The 24,972-nt window shown below is 41.0% G+C and overlaps 2 protein-coding genes across 3 annotated transcripts; one reads left to right on the plus strand and one right to left on the minus strand.

Moving 5' to 3' along the window:
* usp8 (ubiquitin specific peptidase 8) lies at nucleotides 1-18,136 on the plus strand. Of its 2 annotated transcripts, none has more exons than XM_074619996.1 (19): nucleotides 1-148; nucleotides 1,389-1,556; nucleotides 1,754-1,898; nucleotides 2,812-2,897; nucleotides 3,007-3,148; nucleotides 4,020-4,062; nucleotides 4,207-4,378; nucleotides 5,508-5,670; nucleotides 5,797-5,938; nucleotides 7,475-7,761; nucleotides 7,871-8,368; nucleotides 9,171-9,245; nucleotides 9,390-9,688; nucleotides 10,296-10,514; nucleotides 10,609-10,819; nucleotides 12,586-12,822; nucleotides 14,450-14,592; nucleotides 15,207-15,339; nucleotides 16,560-18,136. In XM_074619996.1, the coding sequence occupies exons 2-19, from the start codon at nucleotides 1,453-1,455 to the stop codon at nucleotides 16,716-16,718; spliced, it is 3,258 nt and encodes a 1,085-aa protein (XP_074476097.1). In that variant the 5' UTR covers nucleotides 1-148; nucleotides 1,389-1,452; the 3' UTR covers nucleotides 16,719-18,136. The 2 variants fall into 2 exon arrangements, with proteins under 2 accessions (XP_074476097.1, XP_074476105.1); XM_074620004.1 differs by lacking the exon at nucleotides 16,560-18,136 and adding an exon at nucleotides 15,571-15,588 and having other exon boundaries at nucleotides 15,207-15,363.
* Nucleotides 15,992-24,972, minus strand: LOC141761736 (uncharacterized). Its single transcript, XM_074625338.1, has 8 exons — nucleotides 23,732-24,972; nucleotides 22,311-22,523; nucleotides 22,033-22,228; nucleotides 21,705-21,932; nucleotides 21,426-21,568; nucleotides 19,950-20,085; nucleotides 18,425-18,667; nucleotides 15,992-16,246 (listed from the first exon to the last, which is right to left on the minus strand). Exons 1-7 carry the CDS (start codon nucleotides 24,970-24,972, stop codon nucleotides 18,479-18,481), a joined length of 2,346 nt encoding a protein of 781 aa, XP_074481439.1. The 3' UTR covers nucleotides 15,992-16,246; nucleotides 18,425-18,478.

Here is a 24,972-nt window from a genome sequence, read left to right on the forward strand (position 1 = left end):
ACTCCAGACCAGATGGAGGCGGTAATGCACCAAATCGTTGTTTGCCTATAAACACCAAAGAAGCTGAAGCTGAGGAGGAGGCGGAACTAGCAGTCAGGAATCAGCTGTTACTAAAGTAGCTAAAGTGAAAGCAGCGGATCAGAAAGAGGTATTTACTAAATAAACAGCATCTTATTAAACAATCAACACGTGTTGGTATTATTACCAGGAGACGTGTCTGTACTGCTGAGTGTGATTACAGCTGTCAGTAGCTGTCAGGAGCTGAGCTAACTGCTAACTGCTAACAGAACTGCGTGATCTCACAGCGGAACGTTAGCATGCTAACTGACGTAGCTAGGCTAGTTAGCTTAGCTGGCTAACTCTGGAGCCTACAGAGCTACACGGTGTTCATATCAAAGCTGTGGTCTGTTTGTGCTCTCACGTTGAGTACCGTCTGTTTAGCTGCCCAATGGCCTCTGCTAACGTTAGCCAGACAGCTATTACTGGTTGTCGTCAGTGTTGACATACAACAACAACAACAACCACAAGAGAGCTAGTGGCTGACAGTGAGAGCAACATCCTGGGAGAGCTGGAAGTAATGATCATCCACATGTCGTGTTTTCATCTTTACCTAGTCTTAACTGAGGCCATGTTTAAATGACAGCTAATGACAAGTTAAAACTACCATTTAGAATAGAAAGCTTTATTGTCATCGTATTAAATACAACGAGATTCACAGTTTGCCACTTCTTCTGATCAGCTTTAAAACAAATACTTGACAAGACTAAACGAGGCAGATAAAACATATAACAGGTAAAACACACACAGTTAAAAAGCAAATAAAACAGGTGAAGTAGATGTAATAGATAAATATAAACAAGTGTTACACTAGAAGTATAAAATATAAAAATAGATGTAGTGTAAACAGAGGTAATTGCACTTGTAAAACAGGTAGGGGAGATGTAATAAATAAAATGTAAACAAAGGTAGTTGCACTTGAGGTGTGTATATATATTGCACAGACAAATGTATTTCACATTCAGTGTATTAATATTGCACAGAGTTATTGTATTTGTTTAACTGCTATCTCGCTGATAATATTGGAAGCTAACAGCAACTTATCTATATCTTGTCTTAATTGTTTGTTATCACTATTATGTAGTCATGTTATTTCTTTATATTAATCTTGTCTCTAGGTGAAGGCTTCAGATAAGCCCAGTGGGGTTTTTGCCTCTTCCTGCACTGTATATTATTCATTTATTTTTTTGTTATGTTGTATAGTCTTAAATTGTGCAATAACAAAATAAACAATATATCTTGGCTAACGCTATTCAATAATATATTCTGAACAGGACTAGTTGAATGTTTTTAGAGGCAGCGTGTGTTTACTTTATTTTACTTTTTTCCAGAGATGATCAGAGCTTGTGTACAACACTGACTAGTTGTGAGCTCTGACTGAACACATCCGCCAAGATGCCTGCAGTTTCCACCGGGGTCAAAGAGCTGCATCTGTCCACATCTCTGGGTGAACTCAATAAAAAGGCTGAAATCAAGCCAGATAAGACGAGCACCAGAAGGTAACGTTAGGTTTCATGTTTACCGGTATCAATCCATTATGGGATACGGTGAGAAAAAAAACACACTCATAACACAGAGAAACTGTCTCTACGTGAGCGGAGAGAAATGGGGATAACATGCACAAACGGTTCCCAGTCAAAAAAAGGATATTGCAATCGTAGTGATGAATGTATGTTTTCTATTCGCTGTGTTGCAGCTATGTTCAGAGTGCCTGCAAAATCTTCAAGTTGGCAGAGGAGTATCGTCTGGACAGAGATGAGGAGAGAGCTTATGTGATGTACATGAAGTATTTAACAGTATATGACATCATCAAGAAAAGACCAGACTTCAAGCAGCAACCGGTATGGTTAATAATTGTAACTTTTTCCTGTGTATTTTTTAGGGATGCACCGATTTATCGGCCGAACATTGGTATCGGACGATTTTTGCCTCGTTGACTGCCAATAAAATGGCATTCATCGTTGGAAGCAGCCGATATTTATGTATTGTGTTGCATTACAGTAACAGAATATTGATTCATATTTGATCAGCGCTGCCTAGTTTGAATGTTTGATCGGAGTTAGTGAGTTATTGACAGCTGCTCAGAGACGGCAAGGCTCCAGCTCGGCTCTAACTGGTTGTTTTCCTCCAGTCTGTGGAATCTTGCAGATGCTGTTAGAAGCACCAGAGGACACAGAGGCACATGATTTTTTTTCAGATTACCGGTCTCATGTACTTCTGTCAGGATATAGTGATCGTATTATAAAAATAAAATTTTTTAATCATATTTGCTCTGTTACTACCCACTGCAGATTTAATTTATGTTTCCCAAAATGTTTTTGTTGGGCCAGGTAATGAATTCCTCCCGTTGAGTAGGTAGTTGTTTACAGGCTAAGGGGCTTTTGAAGCACTTATTTTTCATGTGAAAGGTTATTTAAAAGCTTGTTTCAGAAATTTGTATGATTTAATTTGTGCTCATTCAAGATATGAATAAAGGGCTGAATTACTTTATGAGTGAAGACAGGTCAGTTATTTTTTATTATGAAGATGTCTTTGTTTCCCTTGCACCAAAGGGGGAATAAATAACAACAAAATAAATGACAACAAAACATTGGTGTTGTATCAGCCAAATTTCTATTTTAAACATCGGTATCGGCTCATCATTTTGCAATCGGTGCATCCCTAGTATTTTTATGTAAAGAGTTGTTGTATAAATGTATCAAGAATTCGAGTTAGTTATTTCTGTGTAACTCTTCTCTGTTCCAATGTACAAAGGAGTATTACATGACCATGCTGGGGCCAAACAGCTTTAAGAAAGCCATTGAAGAAGCTGAGAAGCTCTCTGAAAGCCTTAAACTCAGGTAAGAGGCTTTGGTTGTCTTGTGTTGTACATGCCTTATTAATGCATAAGGTATGACATTGGACATTTTTTTTTCTATTTTACTCAGCTAATCTTTACATTTCAAACAGGTATGAGGAGGTTGAGGTTCGAAAAAAACTTGAGGAGAAGGAGAGACAAGAGGAGAAGAAAAGGAGGGAGGAAATAACAGAGAAAGAGGGCGGTCGAGGCTCTCCAAAAGTGTCTTCGGCAAACAAGAAGGACAGTAAAAAGGTAGAGATGAGCTGTCATGGTATCTGCATATTAAAACATATTCATCATGACAACACTAACACTTGATTCTCACTGGAATCAAGTGTTAGTGTTGTCATGATACTGGAATTTCTAACTTTGATACAGTACCTTGAAAAATATGGATATTCAATACCATGTTCAATACCACAGGGAAAAATTGACACAACATTGAGGGCATACAATTTAATATTTTTATTAAAAGATAAATAGCAGGGTGTGTGTGTCAACTTGCTGTCCGAGAGAAGAGAGAGCAGAAAGTGCAGCCGGTACCCGTGTATCCCTACTGCAAAAAATGAGTATTGAAACCATTTCAAATATTCAGTATCGATATATATGTATATCAATACTCTGATATTTTTGACAACAGTGCTCTACGTGTCTCTAAAAGTGAAGTTTTGCACGTGGATGTTTAGGATGTTGTTTTTGATTGAGCATAGTAAAAGATTTACCACATACTTGTGTGACTTTTGGAAAAACAAAGCTAAAGCCTTCAAACCTTTTTTTCGCCCAGTCAGACATAATATAAATCAACATGGTGGGGTTTTATTTGAATCTACACTCACTGAAATTATACAGTTTTACATCTACAGTTCCGACCATACCAGAAATAACAGCAACACTACTAGCTTCATTAGAAAATATATGTATGGCATTGTTGTTATGTTGTATGGTATGTTTCATCATTTGAAGTTAGAAGAAGAAATTAAATCTGTCAAATCAATATTTAACGTATTAACAAGATGATTGTTGTGTCTGTCTGTCTGTCTGTCTGTCTGTGTCTGTCTGTCTGTCTGTCTCTGTCTGTCTGTCTGTCTGTCTGTCTCTGTCTGTCTGTCTGTCTGTCTGTCAGGTAAAAGCAGAACAGAATGAACTGAAGAATGCAACCTCAAAAGGTAAGCAGAATAAGACAGAAGAAGCCTGATAAAACTGTGTAGTTCTGAAAAATTTGCTGCCATTATGTTTAGTTTTAAACCCATGAAGTCTTTTTTGAATTTGAGACATTTTCTTTGTGTTGACTTAATGACTTTATCTTTTAGCTGCGGTGCCAGCTGGTGGGATCTCAGCTGAGAAGCTTTTCCACATGATGAAGGACCAGACGATTACAATGATTGTCATGGATGCCCGCAGCCACAGGGACTTTGAGGAGTCTCGCATTCAGGTCCCAGGCCAGACCTGTGTCAGTGTGCCTGAAGAGGCCATTAGCCCAGGGTGAGAAAGGGGTTTGGGGACCAGAGGCCTTTCCCATTTCCCAGATTGTACATCCTCGACTCCTCTCTTCCCGTCTTAGTCCCTCCCACGGGAGATGCGAGCGGAGGAGGCAGTCATTTCAAAGCAACGTCAATTAAATATGACATGTGGCACAGCTGCATCAGCTGTCCATCGTTTTCTTATTATGATCTGATCTGTCAGATGAGCAGAACAGTGTTCATGACAACAGGCTATATTTACAATTACTAATTAAATTTACAACGTGGCAAAATGTGACAAGAATGAATGTATGCCAGATTTTCTTTTACAAACACATTACAGCCTTTATATATTTTATTGTGTGAAGTAGTTTTATTATATGAGTGATAGCTATATTATACACACAACACACTCCTGTCTATATGACAACATGAAATACAGCAAATTAGAATGTAAGAGAATGACCTTATTGATATGATAATTTGCTGTCAGCAGCTGTTTGCACTTTGTAAACATCATGTCACAATTATAGCAGTTGAATTTGATGTAGCCAAGGCCTACATTCAAGATAAAAACATAAGTAATATCAAGGTGAACTGTCAAGTAATGTGATAAGAACAGCGCCTTATAAGGAGCTACACAAAGGGCAGAAAGTTTGACCATCTTAAATAACAAGGCTACAATTTATGAATACAAAGGGAACAGATACATTTGTAGTCCTGCCATGGTTTGAGATTATGTGTGTCATGCCTCTTTTACGTCGTGGGTGCCGAAAATCCTTCCGCAAAGGATACAGCGGTGTATCCTCGCTTATAGCTCCTCCAGCAAGCCTCCTCGCTCCTCGAGATGCATTTTAGGAATTGGAATGTCCTTCAAAATGTGGAGCACTGAGATCGATTTTTGGGTCACAAGCCGAAGATGACTAGGAAGCACAAAATCGGGAAATGAGAAGCCGAGCAGGCTTCATACCTGAATGTGTAATTTGTAATCTGGTTTTGGAGTGATAATATGAATGAATCTAGTATCTTATTTCCTTTTTGTTAACTTGTTTTTCTGTTCCCTCTGTTTGTGTCATTAACTGCCAAACAATGAGAGAAAAAAGTAAATTCCTAAACCTGACCTCCTGAACTGGTGTGTCATGACTTTTTAGAATCACTGTGAATCAGATCGAGGCGAAGCTGCCAGAGGTGTCGACAGAGCGTTGGAAGCAGCGGGGATTTGTGGATTATATAGTCCTGCTGGACTGGTTCAGTTCAGTCACTGACCTTACACTGGGCACCACCTTGCAGAGCCTAAAAGATGCCCTCTATAAGGTAACTGTATGTGTGTGTGTGTGTGTGTGTGTGGGTTGGCATTTGTGAACGTTGCTTATGTATGATTCTAATAACAGCAGCAGAACTTTCCTGTGAGGTACAATAATGTGTTTGCACACTCCACAGTGGGACAGCATCACAATCCTGCGTAGTGAGCCGCTGGTGCTGGAGGGAGGCTACGAGAACTGGCTGTTGTTTTACCCCATGTACACAACCAACGCTAAAGTTCGCCCCCCTAGACAGGATATCATCAGCTCATTCCCTCAGTGTGAGTATTACCAGCACGGCATGCACATTACAGCTTTGGCTCTTTGTATTTATCAGGCCACGTAGTTTAATTTATTGTTAATTGTTTGTGTTAATGCAGCTGCTGTTATTTTATTTTAAGAAATTATAAAAGCAAGTTAATAAATTAGTCAAATGAAGTGGGCTTAGTTCTGTCACAGATTTTTATCAAAATGTCAAACTTAAAACTCAGATTTAATTTTTACCACAAAATGTATTTCTGAGCCTTGCATCCCACATTATGCTTGTGTTTTCTGGATTTGAATCTTCCTAACTGATGGGGACATTTTATTTTTTTATTTGGTCTCTGTTGAGCGACAGCGCTGCAGGTGGCAGCTGCTAAATGGGCTGCAATGTAATCGCATCGGGGGAATTCCTCACAGTCAATTTACGTCCATTATAAGCACTTGTTTTTGCCACTGACAGGCTCAGGTTGTTATTATAAGTGTCTGACATTATTATGGAAAGGACCCTCGAGAGAAATAAAACATTTCTCTTTACCTTACGCTTGATCCGGTCTGTTTTGTTATTGTGTCATGTGACTTGTTGCTGGAAAACAACGGTAGAAACGTGAGTGAGAGCTGGAGAGAGGAGTGCCGGTGTTGTCGGAGTTTGTTGTGTTGGAGTACAGAAAGCATTATCTAAAAGATTTTCAATGTCATGGTTGAATATTTAACTGGTTTTGACAATGTGGATGCAGTGCAAATTTTCAAAACTAAACTTCTCCTGAGCGAGACACACAACAACAAACAGACCTGATCAAAAGTAAGTAAAAGGTTTAATTTCTCTGTAGGGTCCCATTATGTTATCAGAGTCTTATAATAACAATCTGAGCCTGTCAGTGGCAAAAACAAGCACTTTTAGTGAATGTAAATTGACGGTGAGGAGTTGTCCCCAACGATTGCATTGCAGCCCGTTTAGTGTCTGCCGTTCAATACTGGACCAGTTTCAAAATGTTTTATCCCAATTAGTCACTTAGGGCCCTTTGACAAGCCATAGTCTGTTTGGTTAGTCTGAATCAGAGTGAAATTGATACTTTTGGTTCATTTTCTTTTTAGTCTAGTTCAGTTTCACAGTGTACAAATTAAAGCAGATCAGATAAAAACATTAATTTGCTGAGAGGCGTGTACGACTGAGCAAATTTATCTTTTTCGTCTCGAGAGCTGCCAGTTCTATACAGGGAATCGCAGACTTTGATATATTGCTGTCGACGTTTTTTCACTTTGACTCGGCACTGATCTACTGTGCACACAAATCCCTTCTCCTTCAGTTAATCTTAAATTACTTTTAAAACGTCAATATTTTTGTGGACTTTTTTTTTCTCGCATATTCTGCATGTTCTCTTCGGCCCAGATGTCAAGCAAACAAAGTCCGTCTTCTCCCACTCATGTTAACCTGTTGTTTACCTGTGTCCATCTCAACAAATTACTCATCAAGTGTAGCTGGACTCTTTAGTCTAATCTTTCTAAGAAAATGATTCTGTCCTAAATTAATTAACTCTCTTTGATGTTTTGAACAGTGAACTTTAGCTACCCATCCCTAGAGGAACCAAGGCCTCCTACCCCGCCTCAACCAGAGCCTGAGGTTACGCCTGAGCCCCAGGAACCCTCAGCTCCTGTGCTGGTGAACGGGGTTGCCCCAGCAGAACCCCCCACATCTAAAACTTCCATGGTTACTGACAAGCTGCCAGACGTTGTTGATTCCACTGTCACAGTCTCCACAAATTCTGGGCAGGACCTTAGTAAGAAGGGCCCGGCAGCAGGCACAACCAGTCAGTCACCTGCAACAGCCAAGGCCTTCCCACAGGTATTGTTATCTACCCTGATAACTATTAAACTTTGTGAGAGAACAAAACATTCAAGTGTATCTAAACATCACTCATGTTTTGTTCTATCCTCCTGTTCTCCTGTCCCAGTTTGACCGTGCCAAGAAACCCTCTGTCCGGGTGTCAGATGAGCCGAAGCCCAGCCAGAACGGGTCAGCGAAGGACTCCGTGCCGAACGGCCCATTCGTCCCTGATCGCTCAGTCAAACCACCCCTCATCCCCAGCACTTCTCTGTCTAAAGAAGAACAGAGCCAGATACACTCTGAGGCGGTGGCAGGGATGGAGAAGGCGAGGCAAGAGCAGGAGAAACGCAACCAGGAGCGTCGTGTAGAGGAGGAGAGACGGGAGAAGGACCAGAAGGAAAGGCTAGAAAGGGAGCAAAGTGAGAAGAGGAAGAAGGACGATGAGGAGAATGGACCTCAGGAGAAGAAGAAACTGGAAAGGCAGAAGGCGGAAGAAGAGGAAGATAAAGAGAACAAGGTGTGGAACGAGAAAGAGAGGAGGGGAAAGGAGCAGAACTCTGACACTCCCTCGAAGAGTATGTCTCTGGACTCACCTGCTCCCAACCATATTGTTTGTGAAATTAAGGTGAGTCCTTTTTTCTTTCAGTCTTTGTTTTTAAAGATTCTTTTTTTGGGGCATTTTTGCCTTTATTTGACAGCGTAGAGACAGAGGCTGGAAATGGGGGGGAGAGAGAGAGGGGAATGACATGCAACAAAGGTCCCAAGACTAGAATCAAACCTATTGTAGTAATGTGGCCTGCGCTGTAACCACTCAGCTACAAGGGCACTCTTTTTCTTTCAGTGTTGATCACCATTACAGTTTGATGTTTCGTTTCACCACTGTGTCTGTGGGGAAGTGCGTAAACAAGGTTTAACGTTTGTGCTTTCGTCGGTCACAAGTAACACAAGCATCCAATGCAATCACAAAAGTCATTCCCAAATCACACAACAGGGATCAGATGCTAACTTTAAGTTCTCAACCTTTTTTGTGTCAAGGGCCCCTAAATTGATACACATTTGGTCACAGACCTTCAGGGACCTCCATCTGTAAATATTTTGGTTGTTAGATATGATTAAGACCAGAATTCTATAGTTGTCAACTACAGCTGAGGAGATAACCGTGGAGGAAGTGAAACCTATGATCAGAATAGTCACTCTTAATACTCACACTTGGCTCACTTCTATAGTGAATTAAATAGAGAAAATAAACTTCTTTTCTGCGTCACAAAAACAAGGGTGTTTGGTCGATGAGTTTTATGCTTGAACAATGCCTGACGTGCTTCAGAAATACCTATTATTCCTTTTACTGTCACCATGAAATTCCCTCATAATTATTTTGGTGGAGAACTTTTAAGTGAAGTTGGTGTGTGTGTGTGTTTATCCCACAGAGGGAGCCCCTGACCCGAGCAAGGAGTGAGGAGATGGGTAGGAGTGTACCAGGCCTTCCAGACGGTTGGATGAAGGTACCAGATGTTTAAATCTGAAATATGTTGAGTTAAATTAAAAAAAATATATTTTATGAGAAATAATGATTTCCTTAAGTGTGATTGTTCCTTTCCACCTAATGTTCTATTTATTTTCATGCTCACCCCTCCATTTTTGGCTAGTTCCTTGACACGGTGACGGGGACCTACCGATACTACCATTCTCCAACCAACCGTGTCCACCTGTACCCTCCTGAGGTCTCTGTTCCCCAGACCCCACCCTCCACACCGCCAACAGTCAAACAGAAGACACCGCATTCAGCTGAGGCAGACACCGGCCATGAACGAGAGCGGGAACAGTCTAAACTGAAACGCTCCTACTCCTCTCCTGATATCAGCCAGGATCTGAGAGAGGAGGTCCAGAAGAAGGCCACTGCCCCGACCACTGCTCCTCTCATACCCACCATCAACAGAGAGACAAAGTAAGGCACACAGAGGTTTATGTCAGTCAATTCTGGGATGGTCAACTGTGATGATTACAACTAAGAATTTAACACGGGGAACATATTCAAGCACATTATTGGCTACAAGAATGGGGCGAGGATGATCGAATAAGGTTCTATTTTTAGGTTTGAAGATCAGATAAGCACTCTTTTTAACGTTGGGATAATTTACTGCATTTGAAACAGATATCCATCCGATCTAGAATATTGTTCATACGAGTTATCAACCTATGTTCATCTTTATCTGTAAGAAAGATATTATATAAAATAAAGAACACTTCTTTTGATATCAAATACAAATCATTGTAGATAAGAAATAATAGAGGACCTAATATGGAACCTTGTGGAAAACCACGCTGTGTATGGCTGTATGATGAATTAGTTCCACTCCAAATAACATACTGTTTCCTGTTAAGCAAATAGCTTTTAAACCAATTAAGTTTAGTACCATTAATGTCCTGCATCTAGTATCTATTATCATAAACTAGCTGTACTTTATCCCTTTGGATATATTACACATTTTATTTCCTTTAGTCTCTGCAATAACTAGTCTGGTATTCTCTCATTGTTCTCCTCTGCCCTGCAGACCTTCCAGTAAAGTCTATTCTAAAGTGGAGATTGTGCGTCCGTCAGCTGCCAAAATTCGCAACCTGAATCCTACATTTGGAGGTCTGGGTGCATCGCTGACTGGCCTCCGTAACATGGGCAACACGTGCTACATGAACTCCATCTTGCAGTGTCTGTGTAACACTCCTGCCATGGCTGAGTACTTCAACAACAATTACTACCTGGAGGACATCAACAGGTCAGGGCCCAGATACGTGGAAGTACTTACCATAAAAGAATCATGTAAAGACAAGTATTTAACATCTCTGTCTCTGCTCTTCTTCCTCTGCCAGGTACAACATCCTTGGCCACAAAGGGGAGGTGGCGGAGGAGTTCGGTGTGATCATGAAGGCCCTGTGGGCCGGTCTGTACAAGTGCATCAGTCCGCGGGACTTCAAGGTCACCATAGGCAAGATCAATGACCAGTTTGCTAGCTACGACCAGCAAGACTCCCAGGAGCTGCTGCTGTTCCTCATGGATGGGCTCCACGAGGACCTCAACAAGGTAGCGCACACACTTGTTTCATGCAACATTTAGGACATAACCATCAGTGTGGCATAAATAAAGTCTTAAAAAGCGTTCCATATGTGCTAGGAGAAGCATTTACATCTAGATGTGCTCACCCTGAATTAAATACTGAGTGAATAAATAATAAGTAATTTATTCATTTTAACCATGGCTTTCTATGGCTTGTCTTCTACTACCCCTGTATGTTGTTGCCATAGACTGTATATAACGATGGACGACATGACAGCTCCCCAAAAGTGAAGCCAAGACATCTTGATCGCCCCCTGGTGGCTGGCTGCAGTATAAGTCATAAAGCCCGCCTCCTCCATGTTAGCGGATGGGGCATAGGCCAAACTAAAAAGTCAAAGAACGCGTCAAACAAATTTTCCCCAAAGATGGTTTCTGTCATTTTAGGTAGTTCTCATCACGCTGATGTATGTTCAAGTGTTCAGTTTTCTGATTCTGGTTTTAATTAGTTATTTGATGCTATAAAAAGGGGGTGGGACGTCATGATTGGCAGCTGTGAGTCTCTCTCGCTGACAAGCTGCGGCCGTGCTCGGCTCGCTATTGGTTCGGACAGGTGACCTCGATACCGCGGCTCCACCGCCCGATCACTACTGGGCAGACTCGGGTTCCAAATTACGTCAAAATCTCAAGATGGCAGCTCCAGTAACCGGAATATTTTGGCTTCACTTCACTGGGAGGAAGTAGAGACGCGTCGTCCATCTTTATATACGATCTATGGTTGTTGCACATTTGCTTGTTAACAAATTAAAACGCAGTCTTTTATCGTTTTCCTTCTTTCTGTTTTTTCACCTGGTTTCATTTTGATGGCAAATTAGAGAGTAAGTAAATAGCTGTGTGTCCTTGGTCCTCCTGCAGCAGTGTGAGTGTGGCGTGTCTGCATCTGTCCGGTCTGATGCTCTGTCAGAACCTCTGTGCATGTAGACCCAAGACATGCCTCATTGCCTGTATCGACTGATTTTACTGGCTTCATGTGCATTTGAATGGGGGAAAGGACTAGGTGAATTGGTAAAAAGACAGAAAAAGATCATTTCATAGCTTGTGATATTTACATTTTTCTATTTTTAGACTCGCTAAAACATCAAAACCTGATTGTTTTTAAAATACATTTTTTTCTAGTGAAGGCCACAAGCTGTCAGAGATGGTTCTTAGAAGAACAGGCAGCTTTGAGTTACTGTGACAACTGTCTCCACCTGGGGTTGAGTTGAAGTAATACATTTTACCTATCAAGCTATTCACTCTTTCAAATTTGAAGGATGAGATGCCAATTAGGTTGTAACAGCTGATGACATGCATTTCTCATGAAACACTCCATCTCATCACATCCCTTTTGTGTGATGTTCAGACCCGTCTTGCCATCAGGTTGGCCCTGTCCCAGTCCACTGTGTCTCTCCAGGCTAATTGATAAATCAGTCAAGTCTAATTAATGAGATATTAATTAGCAAGTGTTAACCTGCCTCTCATATCTTCCTACCTATCATAATGAGAGTGATCTGGCTGAACTGCATGCTAATGAAGCTGACGGAGATTAGATAGGTGTTGAATACAAAGTCTATCACTTAGATATTCAGTCTGCAGTTCTCATTTAGTTCTGTTTTGTCAGTGTTAACGGCAATATTGTAGTCATGACCAGTATATTATATATCTGCCATGAGTCATGAAGGCAGGTTTTTGCTAACACCTTAAGCTGCAGTTGCTCTTGTGTACCAACTTGTTTTGTTTTCCATCTCTGGTGTCAGGCGGACAACAGGAAGCGGTACAAGGAGGAGGAAAACGACCATCTGGATGATCATGCGGCAGCCGACTTGGCCTGGGGCAAACACAAGCTGCTGAACGAGTCCATCATTGTAGCACTGTTCCAGGGGCAGTTCAAGTCCACTGTGCAGTGTCTGACCTGCCATCGCAAGTCGCGGACCTTTGAGACCTTTATGTACCTGTCGCTGCCTCTGGCCTCCACCAGCAAGTGCTCCCTGCAGGTCAGTCGGACATTAAACATGTGTATCAAACCGTTTTTAACAGTTTGTGAGAAGCTTTGAGCTCGTCAGAGACACATAGCCACTCAAAGTAAAAACATGTCCTTTCAGTCTTCAGTTTCCTTTACAGCACTCATTGTTGAGGGCAGTGAAAAACAATTTAGATTATATTTACATATTCCCCCTCGCGGGCGATCCCGACCGATTACTGCCTTTCAGAGGCTGTAGCAGGTTTAGTTTTCAAGGTAGAGTGAATATACAGATATGAAACTGGAAAACCTAAGGAATCCATTGGTACCAACCATGTCATGCTAGCTTGTCGGTCAGGAGGCTAAATATCACTCCAAAGTAAGGCTAATTTTTGGCAAGGAAAAACTAGCATGGCTATTTTCAAAGGGGTCCCTTGACCTCTGACCTCAAGATATGTGAATGAAAATGAGTTCTATGGGTACACACGAGTCTCCCCTTTACAGACATGCCCACTTTATGATGATCACATGCAGTTTGGGCAAAAAACATGCAGTTTTTTGAATGCAGTATAAATGTTATTTTTGCTTATTCTAAAAATGGTGTGTTTGAATATTTCTGCATACTGGGGTCCCTAAACAGTCGTGGAATTACATACATTGGATATCACTGTAAAGCTGAGACTCTTGTGGAACCAATGAGCCCAACTGTATTCATGTGTGATGATGTTAGTCCCCATAGTAGCCATTTCATTGTAGTGAGACCATTTTTTGAAATTTGACCTCACTGTATAAAATGACCTGTGGTGACCTCTAGGATAATCACAGCCTCATGAAACTTTACAGCCACAAACTAGAGACCTAGAGCATTCAGAGGATGGATGGCTTTCCTAGCTAGATTGACAATAAGGGGGTTTCTGAGCAGTTTACACAACAGAAGTGCTCACCATCCAATCGCTGAAAAATGCAATTCTTGCAGAAATCTCCAAACGTCAAAAGTTTTTGAAACCAAATCACCGCATGGCTTTTTGACCATTCTCTCGAGTGGTTAAAAATGGTTAAATTTAGCACCAAATCTGTGTAACAAATGGTATGAACCCAAAAATTGCTGCAACAACTTATGAGACATAATAGAGCATGGGGATGACTATCATATACTTCTATCATAATGTTCTAAGCCCTTATACTCCTTCACAGTATTTCACTCGTTTTAATTAACAAATTCACGTTTATTTCTGATTTATGACTAGAACAACGTGACACACAGTGCAGAGCTGCACCTCAAATTAATCTTCATGTTCTCAGCTTTCAGATGATGTACACCACTTCTATGTGACATATACTGTTGACCTATGTCCCCCTAAAGACCCCCTGTACCCCCCTAAAAAAAGACAGAAACGGGTCTATTGTGGGTCTCAGAGTTAAGATTAATGAGTGAACAATTACACACCATTTTCACTTGTTAAGGCTGGACTGTTGTTTCAGAGTTTATTGTCCTTGACAAACACATAAACCATTATCTCACTTCACCTTCGAGGCTTATAAAGTTCTTGAGTTTCTATGTTTTTCAAAAAAGTCAATGAAAATAGAAATGAAGCTTTATGATCTGTAACAGTTTTTTTGCTTTGTCTTACTTGACTGATGTGTTTGCTGCTTCTTGGCAGGATTGTCTGAGGTTGTTCTCCAAGGAAGAGAAGCTGACCGACAACAACAAGGTGTTCTGCAGACACTGCAAAGCCCACAGAGATTCCACCAAGAAACTGGAGATCTGGAAGGTCCCACCCATTGTCCTGGTCCACTTGAAACGGTCTGTAGTCCGTGATGTAGACTAGACTCAGTGGTGGAATGTAACTAAGTACATTTTATGCTACTTTATACTTCTACTCCACTACAGCTCAGAAGGATAGATTGTACTTTTTACTCCACTACGTTTATTTGATAACCTTAGTTACTTTGCAGATTTAGATTATTAATACAAAATAGAAATCAACTAACACATTATGATGTATTATTATAGATTAAGCTACCAAGCAGTAGGCTTTTTAAAGTAATTCAAATTAGCCTCACCTTTACCAGCTGCATCATTAAAGAGATGCATCAATAAATTATAATCCAGTTATATAATATAGGCTATATGATTCTAAAATGTGCCATTCTGCATAAGGAGTACTTTTACTTTTGGTACTTTTATACTTTTACTTTCGCAAGAGTTTGAATGCAGGACTTTTACTTATAACGAAGTACTTCTACATTGTAGTACTGCTACTTTTACTTAAGTAAAAGATCAGAATACTTCTTCCACCGCTGACTAGACTAAGACCAAATGCTTTATCACTGCCTACTGATGAGCAAAGAACTTCTAGCTTTTTTCTTTAGTAAAACATTGACACTGTTTTTCTTTAATTGGTGTAATTTCTGCAGGTTCTCCTACGAGGGTAGATGGAAGCAGAAGCTGCAGACGACCGTAGACTTCCCTCTAGAGACACTGGACCTGGCTCAGTACGTCATTGGACCCAAACAGAACATGAAGAGATACAGCCTTTATGGAGTTTCTGTAAGTAGAAATGAAATTAATTCTGTTGTGAAGTGTGTAAAAATCATAATTATATATTTGAATGTTTTTTTTTATTATTTGCGCATATATGTATACGAGAGGCCTGATGAAGAGAGACAGAAAGTAGAGACCAAATTATACACACAAAAAAAAAAAGACAAACTGCTTTTATTTCATGTGGACATGATGACTGATATGTTTCAACCACAGATGGTCTTCCTCTGGTCAGAGTGAAAACACCTGTATTTATTTATTAGGCTATTAACGATGAAACATCACAGCATTATTTCCTGATTAGCCTAAATGAGTCATCTGATATGAGACACTTTCAGATTTGCTAGAATTTGCCAAATCATTCTATAATATAGGAGACAAGAAGCAAAGGATGTATTTAGAGAAAAAAACTTTATTCATTTTGTAATGTTGTAATGTTTTGTGATCACACATGAGAGATACAGACTGGGGATATTGTTTGGTATATATGTGTCAGGTAATCTAATCAGGAGATGATGACTTGTCATTTCATCACAAATAAATACAGGTGTTTATTACACGGCTTTGTTGAATAATCGATTCAGATTGGTCAATCACGGTGGTCTACGGTCGGGTTTTTCTTTATAACAGACCGTTGCTATGTATAACAGACCGTTGCTATGGGCGCAGTTCTGATGTCGGACACTGGAAGACCATTTTTTTGGTCAAATTGATTTCTTGAGTAAGTAGCCGTGTAATAAGCGGGTAATGTACGGCTAGCGGGTCATTGTTGCGAAATAAACTCCTTCAGGGCTTTGCCAGGTCGGGGTTTATTTCACAACAATGAGCTCGCTGTACGTTATACTTTACATGTTCACTTTAACTTTACCTGAGGAAAACCATATGTGGTTGAAGTAATTCCATCCAGTTGTAGCTGTGAAACAAAAAGTAAAAACAAGAAATTTACTCAAGAATACAGGAGGAGGATACGAGATGCAGACATAGTACAGAGTACATTACAGAGCAATGTATTATTACTGTTGCTATGTAGTTATATCTTGTACATCATCCATGAACAGTTGGAAAATAAGCAAATAAAAAATGTGTGTACCAATGTTTTGTCCATTTGACAGCAAGATAAATTGACTGTACTTAAAAACATATACACATAACATTCTTAATTTCAGCAAATATAATTATGCATCTGTTTAGACGAGCTTAACCTTCTTCTTCTTCTCCACTACCAGAACCACTACGGGGGGTTAGATGGCGGCCATTACACAGCCTACTGTAAGAACGTCCTCAAACAGCGCTGGTTCAAGTTCGATGACCACGAGGTGTCCGACATGACCACCCCCTCCGTCAAGTCCTCCGCAGCCTACATCCTGTTTTACTCCACCCTGTGATGGAGCCGTCGGACACGAGGAGAGAACACTACACCACAGCAGCGACGCTGAAGCCTAGAGGTTGTTTTTTTCTTTTTAAAAATCACAGCTCTGAGGACCTGGTGCACATAGTTGCGGGTTAACTAGTAGTCGTGTATGTGCACGCGATGACGCACTCGAGCGAGTGGCGATGAGATCCAGTGTGTGGCAGATCGGAGAAAGGTGCAGGCACACTGTGCAATGCTTCAGCTACTAGAGGACCCTATACCTGTTAAAACATGCCGTCTGTTCATACCACTGATCATCTAGTGACTAAACAGATGCTCCTTGTACTCCGACTTCTTGATGGTTGTGTTGTAGGGCTCACAGCTGATTCAGACGCTCTTCACTCTCATTTATTGCGCTCCGTGTGGATGGCCGTATCGCAGAACTGATCAGCTTTCTTGTACTGTGTCTACACCGGGGTTAACAGTTAGATGGCATGTACATACTTACCAATGCTGATGTTGCACATTCAAAAATGTAAATACTGGAGGGCGAGGTGTTAATCTGTTAAGTGACCAAATTATCATTTTTTTTCTTGAAAGTAGCATCCATCATAGACTCACCATAATCATAAAGACAAACTGTGTGTTTTAGGGGTTTAACTCTATAGCCTTCTGATGTTTAACATGATCTTAAAGGGGACGGAGGAGACTGCGAGTGTTGACTTTTGCATTCTTCCCAAATAGAGGAGGGAATTGAGATTGTTGCTTGTTCATATTAGCCACATTGTTGCACTTACACAATATGCAAATTTAAGTTGTTTATGTAGAACACATTGTTGAACCGCAGACATTAATACTCAACTCAGAATGCTTTAAAACGACACTGATGCTGAGAGCTTGTCTGTCTTGCTCGGTCCAGGCAGTGACCTACCTGCTTCTATAAAAAGTTTGTTGTAGAATTTATTCTCTGTTAAACATACTTAACTCTTTACATTAGTATATTCAAACACAAAACGTATTTAGAGGACAAATTACTTGGATAACTTGGCATCCTTCCTCGGCTTATACCAGTGCTGCTGGTTTTGAAAGTTTCCAGAAGGCTGTGATTTAGATTTAGCTGATTAATTATATTTCTGTGTTCAGTACTGACCTGGGATAATATGAGGACATGAGAAATGTATCTTCATTCACTTAGGCTGTGTTAGCGTAAACATTTGCTGCCTGACTGACCGACTGACGAGAGCAAGCACAAAGTATACTGATGTTTCTTCTGAATGGACCAGAGATCTGAGGTGGCAGGATTTGACTTCCTGAGTAAAGTTTTATTGCCTAGCATGAGCTCATAATCTGTTTTCTTTTTACTTGTACATGTTGATTTTATTTCTTTCAGATATAACGATTACATTAACCTCAAACAACTCATGACTATTTATTAAAATTGCTTCAAATTAGTGTTTGTGTCTGAATGAGTGTTTCAGGATAAATCGATTTTAAAAACCAGTTGAAAGAAACCTTCTGGTTAATCTTATAGTTCCTTCATTCCTGAGGCTGTAAGACAATATGGTGTATAAACATTACACACAAACAGGCTATACTAATGGCACACAAGTCAATGCTGGATCTTTAAAGAATTTTGGACAGAAGTTGGAAGAACAGAAGGAAAACTGACTGATGCCAGGCCACTGATGGAGAGCAGATCTAAAAGAGTACTTTACAGATTTAGAACATTTTCAGACTCACAAAAGGAGGCTGAAACTCAGTCCCCTCATGGATTTGGCTTGCTGGTTGGAGCGCTCAGAGTCCGTGGATCTTTGGCTTTTGAAAGGGCTTGCGGCTGTAAAGCAGCACGTAGGCATTTGGAGATTGCACCAAGCTGTCCTTTACCTCCCTGACCGCCGAGTCGTCAAAACAGTGCCAGGTCCGAGTCAGGGCGTTGTGGCACAGAGCTGTGTAGTGACCCATGTTCAGATGACCTGTATGGTTCTAGAGAAGGAAAGGGTTCATTTACATGAAAATTATATAAAAGACAGAAATTGTGGATAAGGTCAAATCTTGCTTTGTCCACAATTTATCGTTTCATGCTAATATTATTATACTCTGGTTTAATTTATTCCTATTTTAGCAAGTGCTGAACGCGGTTGCCATTTTTGTGTATCGTATAAAAAAATATAATCAAGAGCATTCTCCTTTAAAGCACAACATCAGTCAGCGACCCATGAATTGTGTTGTAAAGAACATATGACTTTGCCATCCTGTGAATGAAAATATGTGAAATCGAAAGGGAATGATGTTGTATATAAACTCCAAAAATCACAGAACCAAAACTATCATGTTATGAAAAAACAAAAACCCTTGATGATTTAGTCAATTTTTACATTTTAGGTTATCTTTACATTTGCCCAGTGTAAAAAAATATAAAACTTCCAACTACACCTTCCAGATTTAAAGAATCAGTCATTATTGTAAGTAATTGTAGGGCTGTCAATCGATTAAAATATTTAATCACAGTTAATCACACATTGTTTATCTGTTCTTAATGTACTTTAAAGGGAAATTTGTCTCTTACTCTTACTCTTATCAACATGGGAGTGGGCCAATATGTTTGCTTTATGCTAATGTATGTATGTGTATTACTGGGAATCAATTAACAACACAACAATGACAAATACTGTATAGTCCAGAAACCCTCACAGGTACTGCATTTAGCATAAAAAATATGCTAAAATAACAACATTGCAGACTGCAGCCCAACAGGCAACAACAGCTGTCAGTGTGTCAGTGTGCTGACTGGACTATGACTTGCCCCAAACTGTCTGTGATTATCATAAAGTGGTCATGTCTGTAAAGAGGAGACTTGTGGGTACCCATAGAACCCATTTTCATTCACATATCTTGAGGTCAGAGGTCAAGGGACCCCTTTGGAAATGGCAATGATAGTTTTTCCCTCGCCAAAATTTGAGTTATTTTATTTAGCCTCCTTCGCAACAAGCTAGTGTGACATGGTTGAATGTCATATGTCAAATGATTCCTTAGGTTGTTTAGTTTCATTCGATGACAGTATCTTCACTCTAGCTTTAATACTGAACCCGCTACAACCTAAAAATCGCAAGTTGCCTTAAGGTGTCAAAAAAATTAGTGGCATTAAAACAAATTTGCGTTAACGCGCTATTATGACGTTAACTTTGACAGCCCTAATAAATTGTAATCTAAATTGTAATTTAGCAAGTAGAGTTCCTAATATACATCTGTGTGCATGTGTACTTACCACAACAGCATATAGGCGGTATGAAGAATATAAGGTTTTCTGTACTGAGCTGGATAGAAACGGGGAGACATCGAGCCTCATGGAGAACACGACATTAGTCCTCAGTTTCACCTGGTTCTTCCCCTTACAACCAAACCTGCAGAGGAGATAAAGATCACAGTGATTTAAGAAGATATTATTGTTTTAAAACTATTAATACCCACAATGTTAGCTCTCCAGTATTAAGACATAGTCGCCCTTCATAATTACTCATGTTAGTGCATAAAAAATACAAGACTCTTCTTGAGTTAATGCACACGACTGATTGTGAAGGTCTGTTGCTCATTATGAATACACGCTCAAGACACTCTGTTAGTTTGTTTACCGTATGAATTTTAAATCATTCATGATTAAAATGTTGTCAAATTAGTATTCATAGTCTTTATCATAGATTCCACACGGCCGTTCTTTGACCTCTCTCATTAACAACATGGTTTCTGCCCACTGTTTCTGAACTGCTGCTTAAATTAATGGTTTTAATTCATCAAACTCCTCCAATTATTCTAATAAATATCCATGCTTGCATAATGCTGTCATGACACTTATTGTGATTTCAGGTTTTCTGAGGCTTACAACTTTATTTATGATTGCGTAAATAAAGAGCGAATGCAGACTATTTGAAAGCAAAATAGAAGTTTATCACTGATATAAGTTGAACTGAAGTCTCTTTAGCACAATCAGAATTTGGGCAGGAAGAAAATATTCATGAACTATCTTGTTTTTAATGAAGCTGAACAAGGCGCTGTGGTTCACAGATTTAATTTAATTATCATATGACTCAATTGCAAGTCCTACATTGAATGATGATTAAATGAGACGGTGTCGTCAACCGCTGTTTTCAAGGTCAAGAATGAAGTTGGACACTAAACTTCAAACCAACATGGACTAAAAGTCCTTAAAGGAGCAATATGTAAATTCAAACTCAAATACTCGCTGCCTTGATAACCCAGCTGCACACAGACCACAGAGAGATGTACCGAGGCTTTTCAGGTCAAGTAGAATCTAATAATATGTTATCTCTGTTGATCAGTTTGTTTGCTTGTTTCCATGGCTGCAGAAGGCTGTTCCGTTTGTATGCCAATTTGTTTCATATGTGGCAACGGGGTGTCGAAATTGGCCAGAATGGAAATTTCAAAGCAGAACAAACTGGCTGTAGCATTTCTGATAAGCCAGTATTTCAATTGAGCATGTTTCCTTAATCTCTGATGACATATCATGGTCATTTTTATGATCTATTACAGTAAATATTACATATTGGTCCTTTTAAATTGCTCTACATTTCTATGGCAACTAGACAAAGTCCATCTGCTCATGAAGATCATGCAGGTGAGACCGTTTTATCAATGAGGATTTTAAATCTCATGCATTTGTTCACGATAACTAAAGATTCATCAATCGAACATGTACCGTTACTATAACGATAATGTGTCTACTCACCGTTTCAGGTGCAACATGAGGATTTCGGGAGGTTTATCCAAACAAGTGAGGACTGTCGTTTCTCTCCTCAGCCCACACACTGAACACAGCATCTGCTCTCCACCGGTCAGGATAGTCTGTTCGAAGAACAGGGACAGGCAATCCTGCACAACATAAAGACCGGATTGTGAGAAGGCACAGAACAACAAGGCCAAGACCACCAATATATCTAAAACTGAACATGCAGACAGTTTGGATGATGTTGCACAAATAGCACCTGTATCATGTGTTAAAAGGTACCTGAATAGAGCACTTGATGATGTCTGTTGGAACCGGTAGTGACAGGACAGTGAAGGTCTGTGTGCTGTGTGTCTGGTGGTCGCAGTGCATGCAGAGGGTCATGTAGCCCAGCTGGCCCTCAAACAGATGTGATACAATGGTGGTGGTCTCTCCAGCTGCAGTGGCACAGTTCCTATTCTGGTCTTGTCTTGGCTGTCGTTTTGAGGTGCGCATCTGGCGCTTTGCAACCTTGTAAACATACACACACACAGTTACTCTTTCTGTAGGTGTAGTGATCTACTACAGAGAGTGTTGACTGATGGAGCAGATGTGATGGATACCGCTGCACCTTTTTGAGGTCGTCGTGGAGTGCATTGAGGAGAAAGAGCAGCAATTCCTGGGCGTCTTGCTGGGAGTAGTTGTTGAACTGTGGGAGGATGGAGCACAGCACAGACCTGGCCTCCACAGGGGCACAGCTGGAGCTCCTTCCCAGCCACATCTCCTCCAGCAGGCGGACAAACATCTCAGCCATCCGGCACTTAGACCTGCTTGAACAGAGGATAAACCGCTGGGAAAACTGTTAACATTCAAGTGTGAGTCAGAAAGAGAGACGGTGTGGGGTCTTACCTTCCCAGCTCTTTGCGAGAGTCCCGATTAAGGAGGTGCTCCACGAGGGGCACAGTGGAACACAGACACTGTAAAACAGCATTTAAGTAGCAGGAGTTGCCGGAGTTGTCCAAACCGCACACGCCTGGTCTGTTCCACCCCTGCAGCCTCACTGCAGAGCTGCAGCCTCGTTTCTCATTTTCCATCAGCTGACCGCAGCTGATAGCATTCTCCCTGCAAGATCGGTGAACAGAAATCAAAATAGTCACACCATTTAAAACCTTAAATATGTTCTCTATAGCTGAATGGATTAGTTTATTAGTTCGGCAAAGTTAATTGATAACAATTTTTTATCATTAATCCTTAAAGTAATTTATCAAGAAAAAATGTCCAACACATATTGGCTCCAGCATTTAAAATGTGAGGATATTCTCTCATTTAAATTATTGTAAATTGAATATTTTTGCATTTTGGATGGAAGAAATTGGAAAATGTCCCCATGGGATTTGTGAAATATTTTCTGAAATGTTACTGACTTAATGAATAAACAATTAATTGAAAAAATAACCAGAATAATAATCATAAGTTGCAGCCCTAATATTAGAAATGCTAACCCAGTTTACATTGATAAGGCTACTGTGCTGTTACCTTACATACAGAGCACCGTATCTTTTCTACTCTTCACTTGCACTATATACACATTATGTTAACTACACTATTAAAATCTGTATTGATAGATTAATAGCACATACATTCCTTCTTGCACAACTGTCTCATAATTAAATGACCCAAATAGTGCACCATCCTGAGAAAATGTGATTACACATTTCATTATTTGCTGTAGATGTCCTTTTGAGTCATACTGAATTGAATTCAGCTGAAGTTGCACTGAAATTAAATGAATTGAATTCAAAACACGGTGGTGCAGTGGTTAGCACTGGCGCCTCACAGCTAGAGGGTTGCAGGTTCGAATCCGGCTTGGGACCCTTCTGTGTGGAGTTTGCATGTTCTCCCCGTGTTAGCGTGGGTTTTCTCCGGGTACTCCGGTTTCCTCCCACAGTCCAAAGACATGCAGGTTAGGTTAATTGTGGACTCTAAATAGGTGTGAATGTGAGTGTGAATGGTTGTCTGTCTCTATGTGTCAGCCCTGTGATGGACTGGCGACCTGTCCAGGGTGTACCCCGCCTTCGCCCAATGTCGGCTGGGATCGGCTCCAGCCCCCCCGCGACCCCTAACGGGATAAGCGGTTGCAGATGAGGATGAGGATGAGGAATTCAAAACAGTAGAGCCATCCACAGTTTGCCTTGATACAAATATTTTTAGACATCAAATGTTTTCGAAAATAGAAGTTATCACTGGCTTGCCTTTTTAAAAAATATTATATTGTGAAGGCTATTATTAGCTTGACTTTGAAAACACTATAACAAAACAGTGAGACTAACCTTTGCTTAGAAAGATTTGTTAAACTCGTCTCTTGGTATGAGCTGCTGTTTAGTCGTGGCAGAACAGGCACGGTGATGCTGCTGTCCGCGGCCAGCTTAGAGGCCAGAGTCCTGGTGAACTCGGTCAGGTGGACCTGCCTGCCTGAGCCGCCCTGGCTCTGCAGAGTGTGGAGCACAAATGTGTTGATACAGATGATGTGTAGCGTCACCCAGAGGCCTGGGAGAAACACATCTACCACTGATCCCTTCAGGTCTGACAGAGGAAACAGAGCAGGTCCGGTCCAGCCCTGCAGGTGGGCTACAAGCTGAGGCAGTGAGACCTCATGTGTGCGTTGGAGCTGATGCGGCACGAGTGGTGGAGATGAAGATGATCCTTTAACAGGTGGCACAAAACTAATATCAACCCCTAAGCCAGAGAAGATGTCTGTGAGTCTGCCCTCCATCCACGCAGAGCTGTCCAGCTGAACCAGGTGTCTGTGGCTGCAGAGAGGTCTCAGCAGGTGTCCGACCACCTGCTCCACTACAGGCTTCCTACTCTGCCTCTGGAGTTGCTCTGGACAGTACAGATACATGTTACAGATGAACCCGGAGCTCGTGTCGCAGAGGAGGGCGAGATGGAGAGAGCAAGGACCCTGCTGGTAGGAAAGTGTGTATTTCTTCACAGCCAGGTTGTGACCAGGTGTATATAAGGCCTGGTAGCGCCTGATTAAGTGGCTACAGAAAACAGACAGGGCTTCCAACTTGTCTCCGTCCTCCAGCCTGGTCAGAGACAGGAGGTTGGTCTGGAAGCTGTTTCTCTTCAGGACACCCTGCCATCCATCCAGTTTTCGGGTCAGCTCAGAGCCAAAGCTGCAGTTCTCTCCTACAGACAGACCACTCTGTAGGACTATAGAGAACCATGTTAACACCTCAGCATACTCCTCCTCAGAGACATCTGCACTCTGCTCTCTGCTCTGGCTGTACGACGGACGGTTTGCTCCTGGCTTCACACCAGCAGCTCTCCTGATCAGCCTCCGGACGGCTCCTCTGTCCAGCACTTCCAGCAGGAGCTCTCTTGCTGTATGGTAGACCTGGTAGGTGGGTCCGGTCTGAATCCTAGTGAGTGGCTTCACTTTTTTGGACCTGAATATGTTTGGTAAACACAAACTGTCCCTCTGGGAGTCTCCATGCAGCTCATCCGCTAGGTGGCACTCCTCTGACATCCAGGTGCACTCCCTCACTGATAAAGCCTTGGCCTTCAT

Source organism: Sebastes fasciatus, chromosome 2 (genome assembly GCF_043250625.1).
Source record: "Sebastes fasciatus isolate fSebFas1 chromosome 2, fSebFas1.pri, whole genome shotgun sequence".
Taxonomy (NCBI): domain Eukaryota; kingdom Metazoa; phylum Chordata; class Actinopteri; order Perciformes; family Sebastidae; genus Sebastes; species Sebastes fasciatus.